Genomic DNA, 24239 nt, shown 5'->3' on the forward strand with positions numbered 1-24239 from the left:
GGTTGGTTGTTACCTTTGCAATCTGAGGGACGCTGGGCAACTTGCTGAGTCCAGCCAAGGGGATCCGCTCATGCACTGTCTTCACTTTGGACCTGCACGTGTGAATCAGGGTGAGAAAAGGGTGTCCACGAGAAAGGGAATCCGTTAGCAAAGGGGCTGAGATCACGCCAGACCACAAGACACACTCGCTTCGTGTCTCCCTGGGTCAGATCTGCCGCATTTCACCCAACCTGGGAGCTGGGCGCCACCCTCGAATGGTGGGAAACGGCGTCTTGTCATTACCCAGAGGAGGACGATACGTAAGAAGCTGCCTGGTAGAGCCTCTGCAACGGAGGTACGGCACGTGCGCAGACTCACCTTCCAGCTCACCGTGAATTTTTGGGTTGTTGTGGGGATTTTTTGTGTTCTCCCAAAGAACTGGGCACAGCTTCTGGACAGATGTGTGTTCTCACATGCAATTAAGTCTTTATGAAAAGAAAATCTAATACTTGAAAATCTGGATTTAGTCAAAATATAAATGGGATGAAAGTTGCTTTACAAAGGGATTCACCGTAAGACTCTAAATTTAGCCTGTTCCCCTGATTCATTTAGCACATTATGAAAGTGTTGAATTTTACTGAATGCTTTTCTGCATCTGCTGAGATAGTCATAGAGTTTTTAATCTGTTAACCTGGTAGATTACATTTCTGTTGAGCCATCTTTTCATTCCATGGGTAAAACTCACTTGCTTATGATGTATTATTTTTTCATATCCTGACTTTGTTAATATTTTATTGAGAATTTCACATCAATAGCAACACTGGCTTTTTTTTTTCCTTGTACTTCCCTTGTCAGGTTTTGATATCAAGGTGTTATCCCAGCCTCATAAAATTGCTGAGGAGTTTCTGAATCTTTGAATTAGTTTGCATACACAACAGGGAATAGATGTTACTTAAAGGTTTCCTAAAACTCATCTGTGAAATCTCTGGGCTTGCTGTTTTTTTTGTTGGGGGAGGGAGGATACCTCTGGCTACCAATTCAGTTTATTTAACAGTGAATATTTAGATTTTCTACTCCTTATTGAGTAAATTTCAGTAACTTATGTTTTTCTATATAATTATCCAATAGTGCATTGACATAGAGTGGGTTTTGGTATTCTCTTAGGACTTAATCTGTACTTATAATCACACCCCTCCCTTCACTGTCATAATATGATCTGTCTAACATGATCTGTTTGAATCTTTTCTCTGTTTTCCATAATCGGTCCTTGATGGGGGGTGTACCTATTTTAGTAATCTTTCATAAGAGACAACTTCTGCTTTTGTCATCTCCATTCCTTTACTGTTGCTGTATATTAACAATACTAGAATTAAAACACACTTAATTTTTAAAAAGAATGGCAAAGAAGGGGGAAAAAAGAATATAGCTGTATTTTTAGTCCAATGTGATAGTCTGGTATACTCATAATGGTAACTTAATCTATTTATATTTATTGTGATTTCTAATGTGGATTTCTATTATTTTCTGTTTTCTATTACTCTGCACTTTTCCTTTTTAAAATTCCTTTCCTGCCCTCAGTTTAATAATAAAAAAAAAAATTCTCTTTTTCCCTCTGCTAGTTTGAGCTATATTTATGTCTATAGCTTCCAATACACATATTTATACCTTTTTCCAACAAACTCTAAACTTACTTGCTGTGTCTCTGCTGAGGGAAGAGGAAACAGTAGCTTAGTAAACTCTTCCCTCCCCATTGTCCTTCCTACTTCTGTTTAGTTCAAGCCTCTTTATTTATTTTTATTTAAATTCAATTAATTAACATATAATGTATTATTGGTTTCTGAGGTAGAGGGGAGTGATTCATCAGTCTTATATAATACCCCAGTGCTCATTACATCATGTGCCCTCCTTAATGCCCATCACCCACCCAGTTACCCCATCCCCCCACCCCCCTCCCCTCCAGCAACCCTCAGTTGGTCCTATGATAAAAAGTTTCTTATGGTTTGTCTCCCTCTCTGATTTCATCTTGTTTTATTTTTCCTTCCCTTCCCCTAAGATCCTCTCTTTTGTTTCTTAAATTCCACATATGAGTGAGATCATATGACTATTGTCTTTCTCTGATTGACTTACTTCGCTTAGCATGACACCCTCTAGTTCCATCCACATCACTGCAAATCAAGCCTCTTTTTAAACACACAAAAATTTTCCCGTCAGTAATTAAATTTATCAACATAGTTTACCTATTTCTTGCCACTTTATTTTTTTCAAGATTTATTTATTTTTAGAGAGAGAGAGAGAGCATGCATGAGCAGAAGGAGCAGAGAGAGAGAATCCCAAGCAGACACCTCAGCGAGCACAGAGCCCTAACACGGGACTCGATCCCACAACCCTGACATCATGACCTGAGCCAAAACCAAGAATCAGATGTTCAACCGACTGTGCCCCCCAAGTATCCTTACCACTTTTTAATTGCACCTTTTTTTGGTTTGCTCTTTTCTTCTGGCTGAAGTACATCCTTTAGTAATTCTTTCAGGGAGAGTCTGTGAGTGGTACACTCCCTTCATGTTTTCATCTGAAAGCAGTTTTATTTTGTCTTTGCAGATAGCTTCTCTGAGTATAGAACTTTAGGTTACAGGGTTCTTTCTTTCCTTCTTTCCTTTCCTTCTTTCTTCCAACATTTTAAAGATACTGTCCTATTATCCTGTGGCTGATAAGAAGTCTGCTCTCAGCCTGGTTGTCATTACTTCATAGATGAGTGTCCTTATCCTTAGGAAGCTTTAAAATGTTCTCTTTCTCGGGGCGCCTGGGTGGCACAGCGGTTAAAGCGTCTGCCTTCGGCTCAGGGCGTGATCCCAGCGTTCTGGGATCGAGCCCCACATCAGGCTCTTCTGCTATGAGCCTGCTTCTTCCTCTCCCACTCCCCCTGCTTGTGTTCCCTCTCTCGCTGGCTGTCTCTATCTCTGTCGAATAAATAAATAAAATCTTTAAAAAAAATAAAATAAAATAAAATAAAATAAAATGTTCTCTTTCTCTTTGATGTTCTTTTTTTTTATTTTTTTTATTTTTTAAAGATTTTATTTATTTGACAGAGAGAGACAGCCAGCGAGAGAGGGAACACAGCAGGGGGAGTGGGAGAGGAAGAAGCAGGCTCAAAGCGGAGGAGCCTGATGGGGCTCGATCCCATAACGCCAGGATCACGCCCTGAGCCGAAGGCAGACGCTTAACGACTGCGCCACCCAGGCGCCCCTCTCTTTGATGTTCTAACACTTCACTTCAATGTGCCCAGCAGTGTTGCTTTGTTTTAAAACCATGCTCCGCACCACAGTGTGTGCGTCCTTCCATTTTGAAATATTTTCAGCCATTATTTCTTTGGATATCTCTTCTCCACTGGCTTCTCTCCTCTTTCTGCTGAGACTCTCAGACAAATGCTGGGACCTATCAGTCTATCATCCACACATCGTCCTTCTTTTTCATGTATTTCATCACTCTATCTGTGCTGTGCTCTGGATGAATTCTTTGAGACTACCTTCCAATGTACATATTCCCACTTTGATTCTTAACAGATTATATTAGGCTAGATTTTATCCCATGTATACAGGTTTTTAACTTCAACTGGTTTATTTCCAATAATTCCAGTTGTTTTCATTTTGTACCCAGGTGTATCCATTCTTGATTCATTTTCATTCATTCACTGTATCATAATTTACTATCCCTTTTATAGATGCTGTTCATTCTTTATCTTCTTCAGATATTAAATATATTTAAGTCATTTTGAAAGTGTACCATTATTTGTATTTCATCAGCAGTAAAACCAGCTCTCATTTGCTGATGTTTTCAGCTGTCTTTCCTTTTTTTTTTTTTTTTTAAGATTTTTTACTTATTCATTTGAGAGACAGAGCATGCAAGAGCACAAGCAGGGGGAGGGAGAAGCAGGGAGTCTGACGTGGGGCTTGAACCCAGGACCCTGAGATCATGACCTGAACTGAAGGCAGATGCTTAACCAACTGTGTCAGCTAAATGCCCCTCAGCTGTCTTTCTTAATGTCAATTTTCCCTGGGTGTTTTGGAACTTTTCACTCATTTTTCTCTATCCTCAGTGCAAGGCACCCTGGTCCAGTTCCCATCAAAACTGGTTGCGTACACCTTATGCAACCTGGTGGCCTGTCTAAACACATGATAATAGCTGACCCATCACAGCAGCCTGTCACTCATCTTTCTGCTTCTGGTCTTGCCATCCTTCCAAGACATTCTCCTTACTCCAGCCAGTGATCATTCTACAGTGCAAATCATATCATGATATTCCCTTTTCAGGAGCTCTCCTCTGCCTCAGAGAAGAAAATCTAAGTTCCCAAACACAGTCCATACATGATTTAGCTTTCCCTTACCTCTCTAGCACAACCTCTCAACCTTACTTACACTCACACGTATACACATGCAGACACACCCTCCACATTCAAGCTCTTATAAACTTTTTTCAGTTCTCCCATACCATCTATCTTTGGATCAGCGTCACTAGACTAAAATAATCCATGTCCGTAAGAAGAAGATAAGTGAGAATGAGAACAGGAATAAGAATACCTAATATGTTTTGAATGCTTTCTGCAGCCAAGTAACAAGAGAAGAGCTTATTCCTTACATTAGCCCCACCCCTGGACAAAGTCTGGCACATATTAAGCCCTGATTGAACAAGGCTTTATCTTTTATGAATAGATAATAGCCTTTGTCACACTGATTGATTTTTTTGCCTCAAATTCTACTTTTTCATATTAATACTGCCAACTGCGCTACCTTTTTGTATTTGATTGCTGTTAACTTTTTCTCAACACTTTTCTTTTTAAATATATGAGTTACTTTAATAAAATACAAGTACATTGATTGATTAGCGGGGGGGAGAGGTGGTGGGATGACTCAAACTGAGAATCTTTGCTATTTAATAGTGGAACTTCACTCATTTATATTTATTATATATCACATGCACTCAGACTTACTTCTATTTTATTTATGTTTCTTTACTTTCTATACATTACTGTTTTCTTTATCTTCCTTTATTTTGGAATGTTTTCATTCTACCAGTGATTTTATATCCATGGAATACTACATTTTCATCAAAATATGTCTAGCTTTTAGTTTCCTTTCATTGATCTTGTCTGATACTGGCTGAGTCATTTTGATCTGCAGAGTTAAATCTTCAATCAGCTTAAGAACATCAATTATCCACATGTTTAATTCCTGCTCACTATCCTCCATATTCGTTATAATTTTGCTCGTCATTTTAGAGTTGTATTTTCCTTGGAATCATGTGAAAGCCTCTTAAGCTTGCTCTCAATATTACTAACTGGGTTTTCCACAGGGTAGACTCTGCTCCTTACCGCTTCTAAAACCATTTAAAATTCTTTTTGGCCATTTTTAGTTTTCTTATATTCTTTCCTTAATTTAACCAGCAACTTTTTCATCTCATTCTGCTGTCCTATTTTATCTTTTGTCTTTTCTTTCATACAGCTTATTTTTTCTGGAAGTTTCCTGAAAATACAAAGCTAATAGATATCTAAATTTTACTTGGCTTTCTGTAGTAAATCCTTCCTAAAATTTGGTCATTTCCCTACCTTCTGAATGGTAGGTTATGCTTTTTTAGATGCAGAATCTTTTCTCTCACTGACCTGTGAGGGTTTTTTCCCTACTTCTTCTTTATATCCAAACTTGAAAAAGAAGAAATCTACTCAGGCTTGTTATTCATTTCCAGTAGCGGATAAACTCGTCTTGTCTACTCTCATAGCACACTCAGAGGTTGTCAGAATACTCTTCCCAGGGGCGCCTGGGTGGCACAGCGGTTAAGCGTCTGCCTTCGGCTCAGGGCGTGATCCCGGCGTTATGGGATCGAGGCCCCACATCAGGCTTCTCCGCTATGAGCCTGCTTCTTCCTCTCCCACTCCCCCTGCTTGTTCCCTCTCTCGCTGGCTGTCTCTATCTCTGTCAAATAAATAAATAAAATCTTAAAAAAAAAAAAAAGAATACTCTTCCCAGATCTTAAGCCAGAGCTGGTTGTCTTAAAACATCAATTAAATAATCCAGAAGCCTACAGGGAAGGAGGAAGATGCTGGGACAAGAGTCGCTGCCAGCAAGGGAGTTTCACCGCTGTATAATTTCTTCTTTGTGTCTGGTAAAGCTTCTAAAGCTGTGGAGCCAATTTACTTATGTCTGGTTTTCAATTCGGCCTGGCCATCATCCCAAGTACATGATGTGATTGTCCAACTTCCTAGCTGGCATATGGCTTCTCCCTGCCACCCTACTCACTGGTTTTCTATTTCGGAGAGCCACAGTAGAACTTGCCCTTGGGCTCCCCAGGGGATTGATTTCAAATGTTGTTGACCCAAAACAACAAAAGTGGTTCCACGTGGAAAGACTGCTGACTGCTCCAGGGCTCACACGCGCTCCTAAAGAGTATAAGACTGCCCCAGAATCTCCGATCTCATATACTCCCATACTACATTGCTGTCTAAGGAAGGTGAGCTGGATTTCCACTCTCCATGTCATCTACATTATAGTCCTAACTGCCCTGTAAATTATTTCTTAAAATATTCAAAGTGTGTGTTGTGTTCCTGACATTTTTCTCTAGTTTTCAATTCTGAGACAGCATTTCAGATAGGATATAATATTGGAAAAAAGGAGTTAGTCCTTGTGTTCAATTGTCCTCTTACTCAGAAATCCTACCCAATCGAAGTCTGATTTTTACTAAGAAAGGAAATAATTTTCTTCACAGAGATTCACCTCACTCGAAATCCTATTTGGAGTTGGGGATCCACATATCACTATCACTCCCTCAAAAAATTTGTTCTAACAATTTAATTAACTTCTCCTTGCCTTGAAAATATGATTTCTAGCCAAGTGAACCTCAGTAAAGAAAACTACTTCCTTTCTTAATAAAAAACCAAGACAGGATGGGTGCTGACAACTTTCTTGTACCACCCACACACATACACACACACACAAACACACACACCCCTCTCCCACAGCACAGCTATGTGCCCCTGCTTCCTCCCGTATTTATCTCAAAATTTGGACAGAAAAAAAAATGTTATTGGTTTTTTCCAAATTACTTCAAAGACTTCCAATTAGATTCAACAAGTATAGACTGGGAGCTTGACAGGTTCATAGCACTCTGCTAAGCACTAACACTTGGCCTTCCAGGCACCAGCCCACGAGGGACAGAGAGAAATAAGACACCGACTCTCTGTGCTCCCACAGCATCCTGTGCATATCACTAAAATAATACCTGTGACGCACACTAAAATCCTGGTTTTTTTCTCCTATAGACCAGAAGCCTTTAGAAAACGGACCACCCCTCGGTCATCATCGCGTCCCCAGCACCTATTACACTTCCTGGTACAAAGGGGGTTTTACAGAACACGTTAGTCGAACAAAACAGAAACCCGGCGTAGGTCCTGCCCTTGAGGAGAGAGCGGTACCACGGCTTAGCTGTAAATCAGTGCTCCCATCGTGAACAGCTTCCCACGTCGGGGAACCCAGCACACAGACAGATGCTTTGGGATCTGTCTTCCCGACCGGATGCACACCACAGACAGCGTTCTGGAAAACCCTCTCCCAGGACAATGTGGAGTTGAAGCTCAGCAGAATGAGCCACCTCTAGTTTTCTTCCCAATTCTTTCAGAGCCACAGTCCCCACAAGACAGAAAGGCAGGTGGAGGTATGGCCTAGGTGACCTTGAGACTAGGCTACCACTCCGACTCCCACAATCCACCGGCTGACATAAACACCTGGTCTCTCGTCCTGGCAACCAGAACATAGCCCCCAGCTGTCCAGCCGGTCTGTTCCCCCCAGCATTCCCAGACCAGACTGGTCAGACTGGTATTTCTGGGTCCCTGCCACTAGGGGCGTGGCCTCCAAAAGTGCAGCAGCCCCACCTGAGAATGATCCGAAGGTACTCATTGCCCTCCACCTCCTCACACTTGATGGACAGGAGCAAGTTCCCCAAACTGCTGCCAGTACAGTAAAAGTTTAGGTGATCCTAGAAACAGAAATCAGGTATTAACAGGGGGGAGGGGACCTTCCAGACACGGCCCCCCAAATCACCTCCTTCACCAGGAGCAAGAAGCCGCACAGCAGTGAGGAGGAAAGACAAGGGTGCTACTGCTATGGGTGTCCCTGAGGAGGAAGGGGGGGAAGGAGGATGGGGGAAAGAGCAAGGTCACAGGAATGGATTCCAATGGCCCAGTCACTGGGATGCGCCAGGCAAGGGACTAAGGACTTAACACACATTGACTCCTTTAGTCCTGACCACAACTTTATGGGGGAGATGACATCATCATCCCATTTCACAGATAAGTAAACCAGTGTCCAGGGAGATTAAGTAACTTTTCAGGGTCACACAACCAGTAAGTGGCAGATACAGCATTCAAGCCCACCTTGAACGCTGATGCTCAAGTTCTTCTCCAAGGACCCCACACATTCACTTCCTTGCTCCCAGGGGGCAGCCCTTGCTCATTCAGACCATTTGCAGGAATAACGCTAAGACGAACCCTGGCTCCTCCACCCATGGGGAGCTAAGAGGTCCTCTGGACAGCAGGTCTCTGTCAGGCTCAGGGAGCCCACCCCAGACCTGCTATATCAGCGTGGGGCCCTGGAATCTGCATTTGAACAATGCAGATGAGACTCCCTACGAGACTCTGCAAAACTGCCTTAGGCTGGAGACTTCTGGAACCTGCCCTCGGGACTTCCAAACCAGGCAAGTCTGAAGAGCAGAATGTATTTAAAGAAATGTGACTTTGTCACTTTTAAGCAATCAGAGGTTCACAGCACATCATCCAGGACAAGTGCCCTGGGGACCTGCTGGAGTGAGGACAGGAGAGATGTGACTACTTAGATGCAAAGACTTCCAAGGTGTGAGAACACATTTTCTCCTTCACCCTCCCTCACCCCCCAACACTACCCATGCCATCACCTCCAAGAACATCTGCTGGGAGTGGTGCCCCCAAGGACCATCACACTGAGCCTTCCTGACCTCAGCACACCCCATCCCCCCACCCAGGAGCAGAGCTACTAGGACTTCCCCACCCAGGACAGCAGGACGGCGGCAGGCCCTAGGGACAGGGCAGGCTCAGGAAGGAGAGAGGGAGACAGGGATGCGGAGGAGGCCAGGCCAGGTGCATTTCCCTGCCCACCGCCCTGCAGCTGCTTTCACGCAGGGCCATCAGCCTCACCTTCCCCAGGAAGTGCCTGCGGTAGGCCCTGGCTTCGCCTTTGCATTCAAGCTTATAGCCAAACGTGCTGGGGCTGAGGCTGTCCTCTTCCTCCTCCTCACAGATGCTGCTGCCAAGGGAGGTCGGCGTCCCCACGTTCTCCGGGTCCTCAATCCAATAGCCCCCAAACTGGGGCAGGACAATCAGGGGATACGGGCCTCCCTTCTCCACAACCTGGAGGCAGAGAGAAGGTCTTGCTCTCTGGCCTGCCCTGACTCTACAGGGGGAGGGAAAGGAAGGGCTGCCAGTGGTGGTATCCCCCCACCTCTGAACCTCTCCAAGGTGGAGACCACCGTATTTGAGGCCAAATACAGTAACACAAACCCCAAATTTAAGCCCAACAACATCTCCCAGCTTCACCAACCCTGGAGCACCAGAGTTGCAAGGCTTCCATCAGCACCCCAGTCTAAACACAGCAAAACTGAGGCCACAAAGGGAAAATCCCAGGCCTGAGGCTCTCTCCCGCGTGGGGTGGCACAGGGGCCATCGGCACCACCAGCTCCCCCAGCCCCACCCCAGAGATGAGACCCAGGGCAGGCTACGGTGTGGCGAGGGGGCTCCTACCTCATCAATGCTGGGATACGGGATATAGTCATCCTGCAAGACAAACCAGACAAGGCTGCCGTTAGCCCCAGCAGTGCCCATGAAGTTGGAGGGTTGTTTCCATTCCCCTCTCCCAGGTCGGGGGGTGGGGGTGCCTGGCAGGCCGCACCAGAGCTCTGAGAGCATCAAAGAGAAGAACACCAGCTGAAGAGCAGCAGAGAGGCAGCTCTGGGGTCTGGCTTCCCTTGAGCGCTTCCCCAAATTGACAGAGCCTGAATGCAGACCTGGCTGGCTGAAGACAGCAGTGTACAAAGGCTCTGAATTTCACGCTCCGCTTCACCCCTTAGAAAGCTTTAACAGGAAGATGACCCCTGACCCCGCCCAGCCCTGCCTGCAGGCAAGAGGGCTGACCTCCAGGTGAGGAGCTGCACCGCTGGGCCTTGGGAAAGGAAACTGAAGCTGAGAGCTGAGGACCACTGGAGCCCAAAGCCCAATACCCCGAAATGCCGTGCGGTTCGTTTGCAGAAGCAGGTACAGAAGAGCTAGGATGAGCCACAGGCCTTGGTCTCACCCGAGGCTTCCACCCCAGCCCACTCTAAGGCAGCCCTAAAGGCATCAAGCAGGGCCTTCTTATTGTCCACTGTGCACCAGTGAACACGGGCGGGCACATCCACTTAAGGAGCTCTTGGTGAAAGGCAGATGAAAGACCGCAGACCCCAGCACGCCGGCCGTCCCCCTGCCAGGCCCACCGGGCTGCCATCTCATCCACACAGCCCACCTTGTTCTTCTGGGGGCCCGGCTTCTGCTCTTCAAGCTTGATCCCCTGTGGAAACAAGGAAAAGAGGATCCATGGAAAAGAAAAGGTCATAAAATAGGGGCCAAATGGAGGATTCCCTTGGGATCCTCAGGCACCTGCCTCAATAGGGTTGGTAATAACAGCAACAGCTGGTGTGTGCTGGGTCTTTACACATCACACACCTTGTCACACTCAGTCCTCATGGCAGCTCCAAGTAAAGCAGGAGGATAGACAGATAAGAGTATAGACTCGAGCTAGATCACCAGGGTTCAAATCCCAATACTGCCACTTACGACCTTGGGCAAGTCCCAAACCTCTGCAGCTCAGTGTTCCATCTGCACAACGGGAAGGGTAATAGCAGCTACTATCATGGTAAAGGTTAAATGTTGAGGATGTGTTAAGCCCTTGAAAGAGTGACTGGTTTTGCTATAGGTCATTATTACCATTATCATTAGGCAGTATTATCCCAGCACTGAAATCTCTCTGCCAGGCCCTAGAACCAGTAGGTAAGGGGCAAGGATGGGAACCCACATCTGAATGGTGTCCAAGCCAGCCAGCACTTTGCACCTGGCGCCACCATAGCTCTTCTCCCTCCTTGGGGTGTAGACGCACAGGTGACACGCAGGGGGCCTGGGGCTCATTCACCTCTGGGAAGCAGTGCCTTGTCCAGCGGTCCTATGGTCAAGATCTGACTTACCTGGGTTTTTTCAAGAGGGGAGTATATGATTGAATAAATTAAATAAGGGTATGAGATGGTGGGATAACTAGGAGAAAAGACCATCCTAATCATAACACATGGGGATTTTAAGCTTCCTCAGTACCTTCCCACTACTGTCTCCTATGAAGCCCTCAGCACCTTTATACCAAAGGGAAACTGAGGCACAGGGAAGCAGGCTGCTTCTGATGTTGCACAGCTAGTGAGTGGCAGGGCCTGGATTTCAAGCCGGGCTGTCCGTCGAAGTGCACGATCATATCCCACAGGCTCTTGAGCCCAGGGCTTCTGCTCACAGGCTGGATTTAGACTTCGGCTTCCCCGGACTTCTCAGGGCTGAGTCACCCTGCAGCGTTGCTCAGGAGGGTGTGGGAGGACCCCTCCCACTGGACAGGTGCTCCTCTCCCCATACAGGGAGAAAACCACCTGGGTGGCCCTGCAGACCCTGTCCAGGGAAGCAAACTGGGCAGATGGGGAAGGGGGTGATGTCAGGAGTTTGTTTTGTTTGTCCTGCATTAGTCACCCCTGCCTGGGAACAGCCCCTGGGCAGGAAAGCAAACCTCCTCCCTTCTCCTTCCCTCCCTGACGACAGAGCCACCACCCAGCTCTGGGCTCTCTCCCCTCTGCGAGTCTGCCTTTCCAATAGTCATAGTCATTATCCCCCGTCTTCCCTACCATGAAGAAATCGAGGATCAGAGAGGTAGAATGACTTGACCAAGGACACTCAGCTAGACAGTGTCAGAGTTAAAACTTTGAACCCAGGACCAGATGGACCCAAAGCTTGTGTTTTTAGTCCACGTTGCTTCATAGGGATTGTGCCTTCTTCCAATTCCCCCACTCTCAGAGGGGGGTTCAGCAGCTCCAGATTTGAGTTTCAGCTCTCCACGACTCACAAGTACCATGGGCACTGGACGGCTCTGAGACTCAGTCTCCACAGCCGCAGCCTGAGAAGAGGTGGGACCCACACCCAAACACAGGATCTGGCCACACCACACCACCTGCCTCACTCCCAGTATTTCCCCATATGTGAGTTTTGTGCATACAGAGGAGTTGGAAACTGTGGGCTTCTTGGAGGCCAGGGCCCAGCGGGGCCCATGGCAGGGATCTAACCCCCAGGAAGTTTGATTTCGGCCCCTGGCAGTCTCAACGGAGATGGAATAGGCAGACCCTTAGATGTCTGCTGCCACGAACACAGAGGGAGCACAGAAACCAGGCCCTCACCCTCAAGAGGGTCCCAATCTGGTTGAGAAGTCAAGCCCCACCCAGTCTAGTAGCAGAAACAATGGAGGCCAGTTAAGTGAGGCTGAATTACGTGCTCAAACAGAGAGCTCTTTGTGGGGGAGGCAGGGGTCTCCAGATGGGGGCGAGGGACCTGTGGGTTGTGGGAACAAATAAAGAGAAGGCAGGGTGAGCCGCAAAGCCCCTGCCAGCTTCCCTGAGAGCAGGGATTTCATGGGCTTGGGGTGAAAACCCCCACTTTATGCCAGGCAGCTGAGCACGTAATTACACAATCTGTCCCACCGCTCGCTGTCAAAGCACATGCCAACCCTGTTTCCACAACTTGACTAAGTTCCCTAAATGTGTATAAAATTAGTTTGCAGTCCACACACTGCTGGGCAGAGGGGAGGGTCTCAGTCACTTGTTCGTGATGAGGGCACAACCATCAACAGTATTTCCCTCCAAGAGTCCCTCCCCTTCCCCACCGTCAGGAAGACCTGGCTTCCCTGCGGGCACCTCAGCAACAACTCCTGTATCTCGGGACCACAGAGGCACTCCACCTGCCTCTCCAGCGCGTCCAGACCATTGCCACAGAATCTTCCTTCCTCGAGCCTATAGCATCTACTTAGGGCAAAAAGCATCATAACATAATGGCTAAGCCTTCTGGCTCTGAAGCTGCTTACTAGCCACGAGCCTTGAGAGCTTTAAGTAAGACCTCTGTGCCTCAGTTTTCTCACCTGTGAAAAGGGGCAATGATGATAATAAAGCTGCTTCCCGTGGGTTTAGGAAGAAAGGAGCTAACACTGGTCAGTATCTGAGCTGAGAAAAGTGCTTAAAATACATGTGCTAGGGATGCCTGGGTGGCTCCGTCGATTAAGCGTCTGCCTTCAGCTCAGCTCATGATCCCAGGGTCCTGGGATCAAGTCCTGCATTGGGCTGCCTGCTCAGTGGGGAGTCTGCTTCTCCCTCTCCCTCTGCCTGCCACTCCCCCTGCTTGTGCTCGCTCTCTCTAACAAATAAATAAAATCTTTAAAAAAAAAAAAGTACATGTGCTACTGAGGCTCCTGGGTGGCTCAGTCAGTTAAGCGTCTGACTCTTGATTTCGGCTCAGGTCATGATTCCAGGGTCGTGGGATGGAGCCCTGCATTGGGCTCCACGCTTAGTGTAGAGTCTGCTGGGGATGTTCTCTCTCCCTCTGCTCCTCCCCCTCCTTCCACTCATGCTCTCTAAATAAATAAAACTTTAAGGGAAAAAAATACATGTGCTATTGTCAACATCATCTTCCCATCCTTCCCACCTGTATCAGTTAAGCCTTCTGGACCCCCCCCCCATATTCCCCAGGGCAGCAGTTCTCACCTGTGAGCCCTGGCCTCGTGGTGAGGGATGATCAGAAAGGCCCCCAAACCCATTCTGAACACTGATTTGTCTGCAGTGCCTAGCAAGTATTTACATATATTATCTCATTTCATCCCAAAAATTGTGTAAGTGGGTATTTTAATTATTATTTATAGGGACTGTGGCATGATTTGTGATAATAAATATTTCAGTCTTCTGGCACAGAACTCCTGTTGAATTTCCTAAGTGATAAGAGCAACGGGAGCATCTGGGAGCATCTTTTGTTACAATACTTCATCTTTTGTCCTTGATTCCTGAAACAGCTCCAGAGCCATAAAGGGGAAAACCATAAGGTGATTCATAACTTTGTTAATGAGATGCCTTTTGGGACACCCCTAAGGATGGAGCTGGATGCCAGGGGAAACAACCACTATTAGAGGGTTGGAACTTTCAGTCCCACCCCTCCAACCTCCTGGCAGGGGAGAGGGGCTGCAGGTTGAATCAATCATGCTTAAGTACTGAAGCCTCCATTAAAAACCAAACGATGAGCTCAGAGAGCTTCCAGTTGCTGAGTACATGGCAGTGCGGGGACAGTGATGCATCCAGAGGCCGTGGAAGCCCTTCCCCACCTCCCCACACACCTGGCCCCCTGCAACTCTTCCATCTGTCTGTTCCCGAATTATATCCCTTTATAATAAATTGATACTCTGGTAAGTAAAGTGTTCTGAGTGCTATGAGCCACTCTAGCAAATTAACTGAACCTGAGCAGGGGGTCACAGGAACCTCAAATCTATACCCTGCTGCTCAGAAACACAGGTGACAACAGACTTGTGACTGGCATGGACGTGGGGAGGAGGCGGTCTTGTGGGGCAGAGCCCTTGCTCTGTGGGATCTGACGCGCTCTCTGGGTAGACAGTGTCAAAATGGAGTTGACTGTAGGACACCCAGCGGGGGTCACGGAATTGCTTGGTGGGGGAAGAACAACCACACATTTGGTGTGGAGGGAGGTGAAACAGTGCTGTGAATAGACAGAAGCAGGAGCCAGAGGCTCAGAAAACGGAAGAAACTCGTGCTGGTGAGTGTTAGGTGCAGGGTTTGGCCTCCCGTGGGTCTCTCCCCCTCAGCTCTGCCTCCCAGACACAAGATGACCTCCCCTAGGAAACAGCTTCCTTTTTCAGACTTTCTTTCCCACCCATTCCAGGAACAATGGACCCTTTCAAGCCCTCCCCACATCTGTGGGGTTATGGTATCCGCATCTGCTCTGCTGGAGGGTTTCTGCTTTCTATCTTCTCCCCTTCCTCAGGCAGGAGCCTTCCCAGAATGTCGGGCCACTCAACACAAAATGGCCTGAGGTGGTCCCGGCCACCAGGCTGGGAGTTCTTGCTTCTCTGCCCCTCCCTCCAAGGCTCCCAAGTTCTGCCTGGTGTTGTTGCCCCCACGGTCACTGCAGCAGGCCCCCCACCCAGGGCTCGGCTTCCCCACTTTGGGGATGCTCACCTGCATTTTCTCCAGCATCTCGAAGAACTCCGCCGACTGAAAAACACAAAGAGGATACGTCAGCCAGGAGGTCCGCCGAGAAAGCCTCTCACCAACTGTCTGCAAGCCCATCCCGGGGCTTCCCCGGAGACAAGTGTCATTTGGATCAAGAGAGAAGGTAATTCGATTTTGCTTTTGCAGGGCTGGAGGGCCAGAACACCCCCTACAACAAAAGAAAAAATGACACACACCCAGGCTGGCAAATGGCCCTGGGGAGAGCAGGTACTCAGTCTCTGTCAAGAGAGGAGCCTGTGGGGTCACAGGGAAAAGCCAAGTTCCCTAAAACCTGTCAGGCCCGGGATTCGGCCTCCAGCAGGAGCCCTGTTTGGGTTGTTTTCAGCCCAATGCTGGGCCCAAGGTGCCCAACACAAGTGGTTTTTCAACTTCTGTGGTGACACAGCCCTCCTGTCTCCCATCTCACTTAGAACTCCAACATATAAAACCAGTGAAAGCGGAGCCCCTCTGGGGACTTGAGCTCCTCATGTCCCTGCCCCCCAAAGCAGCTCTTTGGGACCCTAGCGCTTGTGAGCAAAGCCTGGAAACCACAGAACTGGAGCCTCCAGAGACCTGGACAGATTATTCTAAAAATCTCAAACTATGTAAGACCAAACGTTTAACCTGCTTTGGTGCCCCCCTTGAAATTCCAGGTAAAGGCAAAACCCAGGAAAAGGAAGTGGAACGGAGGGGTGAGGGGCTTGAAGTAACAAAACAGACGCAGAGATCTCTCAGCAGTTTCCCCACTTCCCCTTCCATAAAAATAGCTATACTTTCTTGTTGTAACATCACTGCCCACATCTGGGCCCTGGCAAGCCGTGAGTTAATGAGCACCCAGAACACAGTCCTCAGATGGACAGGAAAGAAAGCAGTGATGCTGAAAAACAAGGAGGTCCTTGTCACTTCCTCGTGAGGAGGAAGAGCGCCCCCCCTTCCTCTGCAGGCAGCAATCGACCAGAACTACCTGGAGACCCCTGCCCGCAGAATTCCCAGAGAGAACCACTGCGGGAAGGACCTTTGTGGAGTCACCTGGCTTAAAATGAGCCCCCACCCCACCCAGAGGCCACAGCTGGCCCGTCGAAGGCAACAGTCTTGACCTCCTGCAGTTCAGGTCCCAGGGTGTGGAAACCCCGTGTGAACGTACAACGTGGGGAATGCGCTTCAGGCACCCACACCAAGCACCCTTGACCAGAGGCAGCCACGAAACACACAGCTCCTGAACCTATCCTTCCCACTGGCCCTATGCACCCTTACCACCTCCAGTCTCCAGGAGACCAAGATTCCTAGACAGAAAGAATTTATACCAATCAATAAGGCTAGAAAGATGAGCAGGAAAACGACAAAAGGGCAGAAACAATCAACAATTACACGCATAGACGTCTGACCCAGCAATTCCTCTTCGAGGGATCTGTGCTATAAACACACTTCTGTGTGAGCACAAGGATGGGTGTTCCCTGCAGCACTGTTTGGTTACAATGAGCTATGTTCGAAGAGTATGAACTGAGTGCCAATAAATTAAATAGCTTGGATGAAATGGACAATTGCTAGCAATACACAAACTACCAAACTGACTCTAAGAAATGGAAAATCTAAAAAGATCTATAATAAATAAACTGAATTAGTAATCAAGAAGGTACACAAGGAAAAGCTCAGGTCCGGATGGCTTCGGCTGTGAATTCGGCCATTGAAGAATTAATACTAATTCCTCAGAAACTCTTACAATAGAACACTTCCCAACTTATTCTAGGAGGCTAGTATTACCCCAACAACAAAACCAAAGACATCACAAGAAAACGACAGACCAATATTGCTTACAAATATAGACACAAAAATTCTCAAAAACACCAGCAAACAGAATCCAACAACGTATACAAAGACTTATACATTGTGACCTGGTGAGATTTATTACAGTAAAGTTGGTTTATCCAAAAATCAATGCCTGTAATACCCAGAGGACTAGAATAAAAACAAAAAACATATTATCAATTCAACAGACAAAAAGAAAGCATTTGACAAAATTCCAAACCCTTTTTTGATTGAAAATTAGAAAACAACAAACTAGATAGAAGGGAAGTTCCTCAACATGATAAAGGGCAGCTACCAAAAAACCACAGGTAATAATATTCTTAATAATGGAAAACTAGATACTTTATCCATAAAGTAAGGAATAAAACTAACCACTGTCATCATTTCTATTTAACACTGTGCTGGATGTCCCAGCCAAAACAGTTAAGCACAAGAAAAAAAAAAAAAAACTATATAAAAGGCATCCCAACTGAAAAGAAAGAAGTGAAATGATCTCATTCACAGATGACATGATCTTGTACCCAGAAAATACTAAGGGGGTGCCCGGGTGGCTCAGTCAGTTAAGTGTGACTCTTCATGTCCACTCAGGTCGTGATCTCAGGGTTGGGAGAGCAAGCCCTGGGTGAGGCTCCACACTCAGCACAGAGTCTGCTTGAGACTCTCTCCCTGCCTCCACCTCTGCCCCTCCCCCCACTCACATGCTCAAATAAATAAAATACTTTTTTTTTAAAGATTTTATTTATTTATTTGACAGAGATAGAGACAGCCAGCGAGAGGGGGAACACAAGCAGGGGGAGTGGGAGAGGAAGAAGCAGGCTCATGGCAGAGGAGCCTGATGTGGGGCTTGATCCCATAACGCCGGGATCACGCCCTGAGCCGAAGGCAGACGCTTAACCGCTGTGCCACCCAGGTGCCCCAATAAAATACTTTTTTGAAAAAGAAAATACTGAGGAATTCGCTAAAAAAACTATTAAAACTAATATAATAAATGATTTCTGTAGGGATGCAAGACACAAGATCAATATACAAAAATAAACTGTATTTCTATACATTATGGACAATTAAAATAAAATTAAGAAAACAATTCCAACTGCAATAACATCAAAGAAAATGAAAATACTTAGAGGTAACTTTAAAAAAGAAATGAAAAACTTATACTCTGGAAAGCACAGAACATTGATTAAAGAAATTTTATTTTACTTTATTTAAGATTTTATTTATTTATTTGACACAGAGAGAGACAGCCAGTGAGAGAGGGAACACAAGCAGGGGGAGTGGGAGAGGAAGAAGCAGGCTCGTAGCAGAGGAGCCTGATGTGGGGCTCGATCCGGGAACCCCGGGATCACACCCTGAGCCAAAGGCAGACGCTTAACGACTGTGCCACCCAGGCAACCCTGATTAAATTTTAAGAGCTCTAAATGAATGGAATAAATCCCATGATCACAACTAGAAGGTCAGAATGACTGAGATATCTACACCCTCCAAACTGATCTACAGATTCAATGCAATCGCTATCAAAATCCTAGCTGAATCCTTTGTAGAAATTAAAAAGTGATGCTAAAATTGACATTGAAACTCAAGGGGCCCAGAATAGCCAAAAGAACAAAGTTGGAGGACTCACGCTTCCCAATTTCAAAACTTACTGCAAAGCAAAAACAATCAAGATAATGTGCCACTGACACAAGGATAGACCTACATAGATCAACGAAATAGAAATTCAGTGGGGTCCTTTCAACAAATTGTCCTGGGAAAACTGGATAGCCATGTACAAAAGATTGAGGTTGGACCCTTATGACACACAATATACAGAAATTAATTGAAAATGAATCAACAACCTAACTGTAAGATCTAAAATTACAAAACTCTTAGAAGAAAACATAGGAGTAAGTCTTTGTGACATTGTATTTGGCAATTTGTATTTCTATTTGTCCTTAGGACACCCAGAGCATAAGCAACAACAACAACAAAACCCAATAAATTAGACTTCACCAAAATTAAAAACTTTTGTGCTTTGATGGATACAATCAAGTAGCAAAAAGACAATCTCACAGAATAGGAGAAATATTTGCAAATCATATATCTGATAAGGCACTTGTATCTAGAATAAAGAATTCTTGCAACTCAATAATAAAAAGATAATTTTTTAAAGAGTTTTTATTTTAGAGAGAGACTGCATGCACAAGTGGGGCTTGGGGCAGAGGGAGAGAGAAAGGGGAAGCAGACTCCGTGCTGAGTAAGGGAGCCCACACGGGGCTGGATCCCAGGACCCCAAGACCAACACCTGAGCCAAAACCAAGAATTGGAGGCTTACCAACTGAGCCACCCACGTGCCCCAAGAAAAAGATAACTTAAAAATGAGCAAAGAATTTGAATAGGCATTTTTCCAAAGAAGGTACACAAATGAACAATAAACACATGCAAAGTTGCTCAACATCATTCGTCATTGGGAAATGTCAATCAAAACCACACCGAGGAACACTTTCCACCCACGAGAGTGGCTATAACCAAACAGAAGTAAGAGCAAGTGCTGGCGAAAAGTGGAGAAATTAGAGCCCTCACACACCATTAGTGAGAATGCAAAATGGTGCACCCACTGTGGAAACGTCTGGCAATTCCTCAAAAGGTTCACCATAGAGCTACCATTTGACCCAGCAATTCCACTCCGAGGTATGCAAGCCAAGAGAAATGAAAACACATGTCCACAAAAAAAAAAAAAAAAACTCACACACCAACATTCACAGCAGCAATATTCGTAACATCCAAAAAGTAGAGACAACCTAAACACCCATCAGCTCATGAACAAACAAATTACGGCAGAGCCTCACAGTGGAACAGTACTCAGCCATAAAAAAGAATAATGTATTTATTCATGCTACATGCAACATGGATAAACCTTGAAACATTGTGCTAAGTGCAAGAAGCCAGAACACAAAAGGCCATCTATTACGATTCCATTATATGAAATGTCCAGAAAAGGCAAATGTAGAGAGACGAATAGTACATCTGTGGTTGCCTAAGGCTAAAGGAAATGGGAGATTTGGAGGATGATGGCTAAAGGGTACAGGGTTTCTTGGGTTTGCTTAGTTTTGTTTTCATTTTAATACAAGTATAGTTAACATACAATGTTATGTAAGTTTCAGGTGTAGGAGGGCTTCCTTTTGAGGTGGTGAAAATGTTCCAAATTCAATTGTGATGGTTGCACAATTCTGTAAATATGCAAAAAACACTGATTTATACACTTTAAATTGGTGATCTTGGTACATAAATTATATCTCTATACAACCGTTTCTTTTTAAGATTTTATTTATTTATCTGACAAAGAGAGAGACAGGGAGAGAGGGAACACAGCAGGGGGAGTGGGAGAGGGAGAAGAAGGCTTCCTGCTGAGCAGGGAGCCCGACGCAGGGCTCAATCCCAGGACCCCGAGATCATGACCTGAGCCAAAGGCAGACACTTAATGACTGAGCCACCCAGGCACCCCTATAAAGCTGTTTCAAACCAACTATGCAGCCATTCAAAAGAAAGCAATAGAGTTACTGCTTACATGAGACACTCTCCAAGATACAGTAAGTGGGGCGAGGGGGGGAAGCAATCGGAGAGCACCCAGAATATGATCTCATTTTTATAAAAACAAAACCAAAGGTTGCCCTTATGTATATAAATACCTAGAAAATAATATGGAAGAATATGCCTCACTGTCAAAAAGCAATGATATTGAGAAGGGGGAGTGGGAGTAGTAAAGGGGGTTTTTGCTTTACATATGGCCTACTTCACAAGCACGCAGACCTACGTGACTTGTATAATTAAATTTCAAATAAATACATTTTGTAAGGGAAACAGTAAAATGTGCAAAAGATGTGAACAATTTGCTAACGGAGAAAAATAAAATGAATAGAAAAGACACGGCACATGCCCAACCTCCTTAGTTTTTAAAAAAATTAAGATAACAAGATAACATCTTTCATCTGTCAGATTGGCAAGGATATGGCATTAAGGATACAGGGACTGTAGGTAAGTGTGTACCTGGTACAACCTTTCTGAAGGGCAATTTGATGCTCTCTGTACACAGCTTTAAAAATGTTCACATATGAGGGGCGCCTGGGCGGCACAGCGGTTAAGCGTCTGCCTTCAGCTCAGGGAGTGATCTTGGCGTTGTGGGATCGAGCCCCACATCAGGCTCTTCCACTGTGAGCCTGTTTCTTCCTCTCCCAATCCCCCTGCTCGTGTTCCCTCTCTCGCTGGCTGTCTCTATCTCTGTCAAATAAATAAATAAAATCTTTAAAAATAAATAAATAAAATAAAAAATAAATAAATAAAAATGTTCACATATGAGACACCTGGGTGGCTCAGTCTATTAAGCGTCTGCCATTGGCTCAGGTCATGATCTCGGGATCCTGGGATCAAGACCCACATCGGGCTCCTTGCTCAGCAGGGAGCCTGCTTCTCCCTCTGCCTGCCACTTCCCNAATAAACCCACTCTAGGAAATTTACCCTAACACAATATTTGGGCAACTATACAATGATATTTGTTGCAACATTGTTTACAGGCAAAAAAGTAGAAACAGCCAGGGGCACCTGGGGGGCTCAGTTGGTTAGACATCCGCCTTTCCACTCAGGTCATGATCTCAGGGCTCCCTGCTCAGCAAGGAGTCTGCTTCTCCCTCTCCTTTCTGCCCCTCCCCCTAGCTCCTGGGCACACATGTTCTCGTTCTCTTTCTCTCTCTCCCCCTCTCAAATAAATAAAATCTTTAAGGAAAAAAAAGTAGAAACAGCCAAAGTACCCGCCAGTGAGGGAAAGAGTAAATAATGCATGAGATTATGCCCCTATAATAAAATACTATGAGAGGAGATCTATGCTAATTATGCAAAACAAAGATTCACAATGCACTGTAAGAAAAAATGGAGTTTAGGTGATCCCATTTTTTTTTTCAATTAAATATAAAAATCGTGTGTGTGTGTGTATCTCCTACGTGATATATATAGATATTGAAATACAGATACAGAATACATACACATAGGTATAGACACAGATATATAGGTCTGCAGGTGAATACACACATCACTCATCCAGAAAAAAAACAAATAACTTGAAGGATAAATGCCAAAATAAGTTACAGGTTAAGAATAATTCTTTTTCCTTTTTGCTTTTCAGTATTTTTTACATTTTTCTATAACAACTATAAATTATTTTTGGAGTAGCTGGTTACCCAGTAATAGTTTTTAAGACTTCAACACATAGGGGCACTTGGGTGGCTCAGTCAGTTAAGCATCTGCCTTCAGCTCAGGTCATGATCTCAGGATCCTGGGATCGAGCCCCACGTTGGGCTCTCTATCCCCTGGAGAGTCTGCTTCTCCCTCTCACTCCCCCTCTATGCTCTCCCCCACTCTCTATCAAATAAATAAATAAAATCTTAAAAAAAAAAAAAGGACTTCCAACACATAAGTGTAAAGTCTGGCATTCCTTTCTTTGCTTCTCTTAACCCCTGCTCCAGGCCCTTCCTTCATTTCATCACAGGGTGTCCAGGGACACAAGTATGCTAACTTTGTTGCCCAAAGAAAGCCCCTAGGTTCAGGCCAATTCATTTCTGGGTCTAACCTTGGCTCTGCGGATTACAGTGTGAGGCCCTCCTGAATCACTCCCATATCTAGCTTACTCTCTGTTATCCATGCAAACTGGCAATCAAAAAATCTGTGTGAAAAAAAAATCTGTGTGTTCTTAGACAATGCCCTTGTACAACTTAATCCATTAACCCCAAATGATTAAGCACCTGCAAGGCATAGACTAGACACTGGAAGTATGAGGCAAGGCCCCAATTTCCAGGGTCCTTGATCTTAATTAAGAGACAAGGCTGCCCAGAGCTATGTTACAGATGACCAGTGCCACAGTGGTTCAGAGGAGGCATGAAGCACTTCTGGCTAGAAGGTCAAGCATATTAGTTCTCTATTGCTGTATAACAAATAACTCCAGAACTTAGTGACTCAAAACTCCTTTGGTTCAGGAACTCAGAAGTGGCTTAGTTGTATGGTTCTAGTTCAGAGCTCCTCAGGTGGTTGCTGTCGGGAGAGGAGCAGAGGCTTGACTGGGGCTGGGGCATCTGCTTCCAACATGGCACACTCACAAGCCCCCATTCCTCAGCACAGGGGCCTCTCCACAGGTGGCTCAAATGTCCCAGAGTGAGTGATCCAGAGACAAAGCTATAGTACCTTTCATGACTTAGTCTGTGAAACTGCACATCATCATTTCCCCTTTGTCCCTTCATTAGGAGCGAGTATCCACAAACAGCCCACACACAAGGGGAGAGGAATCAGGTTCCACCTCTTGAGGAAGTATCAAAAAATGTGTGGACACAATTTAACACCACCACACCAAGGAAGGCTTCTAACAAGTGGGATCCCACTAGGCTTTAAAGGATAAACAAAAGTCACTTTGGTAGAGGGGGGAAGAGGCCATTACAGGCAATGGTTACTGTGTGGACAAAGCTGGAAAGATGGAGAAGCATGATGTGTGCTCAAGGAACAGTGAGTGAGTGGATCAACCTGGCAGACAGGCCTCTGGGTCAACAACCTGAAGATCAGCCTGAGAGACTCTCATGCCAGGAATCCAGCTTCACCTGTAAGGCCACGGCCACAGAGAGCTACAGATGTCTGTGGCCAGTAGAAGGATGCAGGAGGCCAGAGAAGCCAGGGGTCAAAGCCATGAGACATGCTACGCAAGTTCTCTTCATTCCCTCAACCTGAAAGCAGAATCAGCCCTGCCTTTCAGGGCTCACATGAGGAGGAAGTGAGAACATGGACCCAAGAGAGTAGCTGGCCAGGACCTGGTCCACAGCAAGCACGCAGTGGTCGTTGCTATTTACTACTAGAAAGCTCATTCTGCAAGTGAGCTTTGTCCTGTTAGGAGATGGTCTGGAAGTTTCAGGATAGTTCCTGATGTAGAAAACAACTTTTCTTGCCTTTTTCTTGACACTGTCTTCCCAGAGGCAGTGTGTTTAGATTACTGTTAAAAACAGGTTGGTGTTGGGGCGCCTGGGTGGCTCAGTTGTTAAGCGTCTGCCTTTGGCTCAGGGAGT

General features: G+C 45.7%; 1 protein-coding gene across 6 annotated transcripts in view; it reads right to left on the reverse strand.

Moving 5' to 3' along the window:
* Positions 1–24239, reverse strand: part of RAP1GAP2 (RAP1 GTPase activating protein 2) — a 177507-nt gene that overhangs the window by 42114 nt on the left and 111154 nt on the right. For all 6 annotated transcript variants that reach the window (XM_034640330.1, XM_034640331.1, XM_034640333.1 and 3 more), the window contains 6 exons: positions 15331–15366; positions 10551–10595; positions 9794–9826; positions 9191–9403; positions 7895–7998; positions 14–92 (listed from right to left, as the gene is read on the reverse strand). In XM_034640330.1, coding sequence (XP_034496221.1) covers positions 14–92; positions 7895–7998; positions 9191–9403; positions 9794–9826; positions 10551–10595; positions 15331–15366 — 510 coding nt within the window. The remainder of the gene's footprint in view (positions 1–13; positions 93–7894; positions 7999–9190; positions 9404–9793; positions 9827–10550; positions 10596–15330; positions 15367–24239) is intronic.

The sequence above is a fragment of the Ailuropoda melanoleuca genome, chromosome 13 (assembly GCF_002007445.2).
Source record: "Ailuropoda melanoleuca isolate Jingjing chromosome 13, ASM200744v2, whole genome shotgun sequence".
NCBI classification, from domain to species: Eukaryota; Metazoa; Chordata; class Mammalia; order Carnivora; family Ursidae; genus Ailuropoda; species Ailuropoda melanoleuca.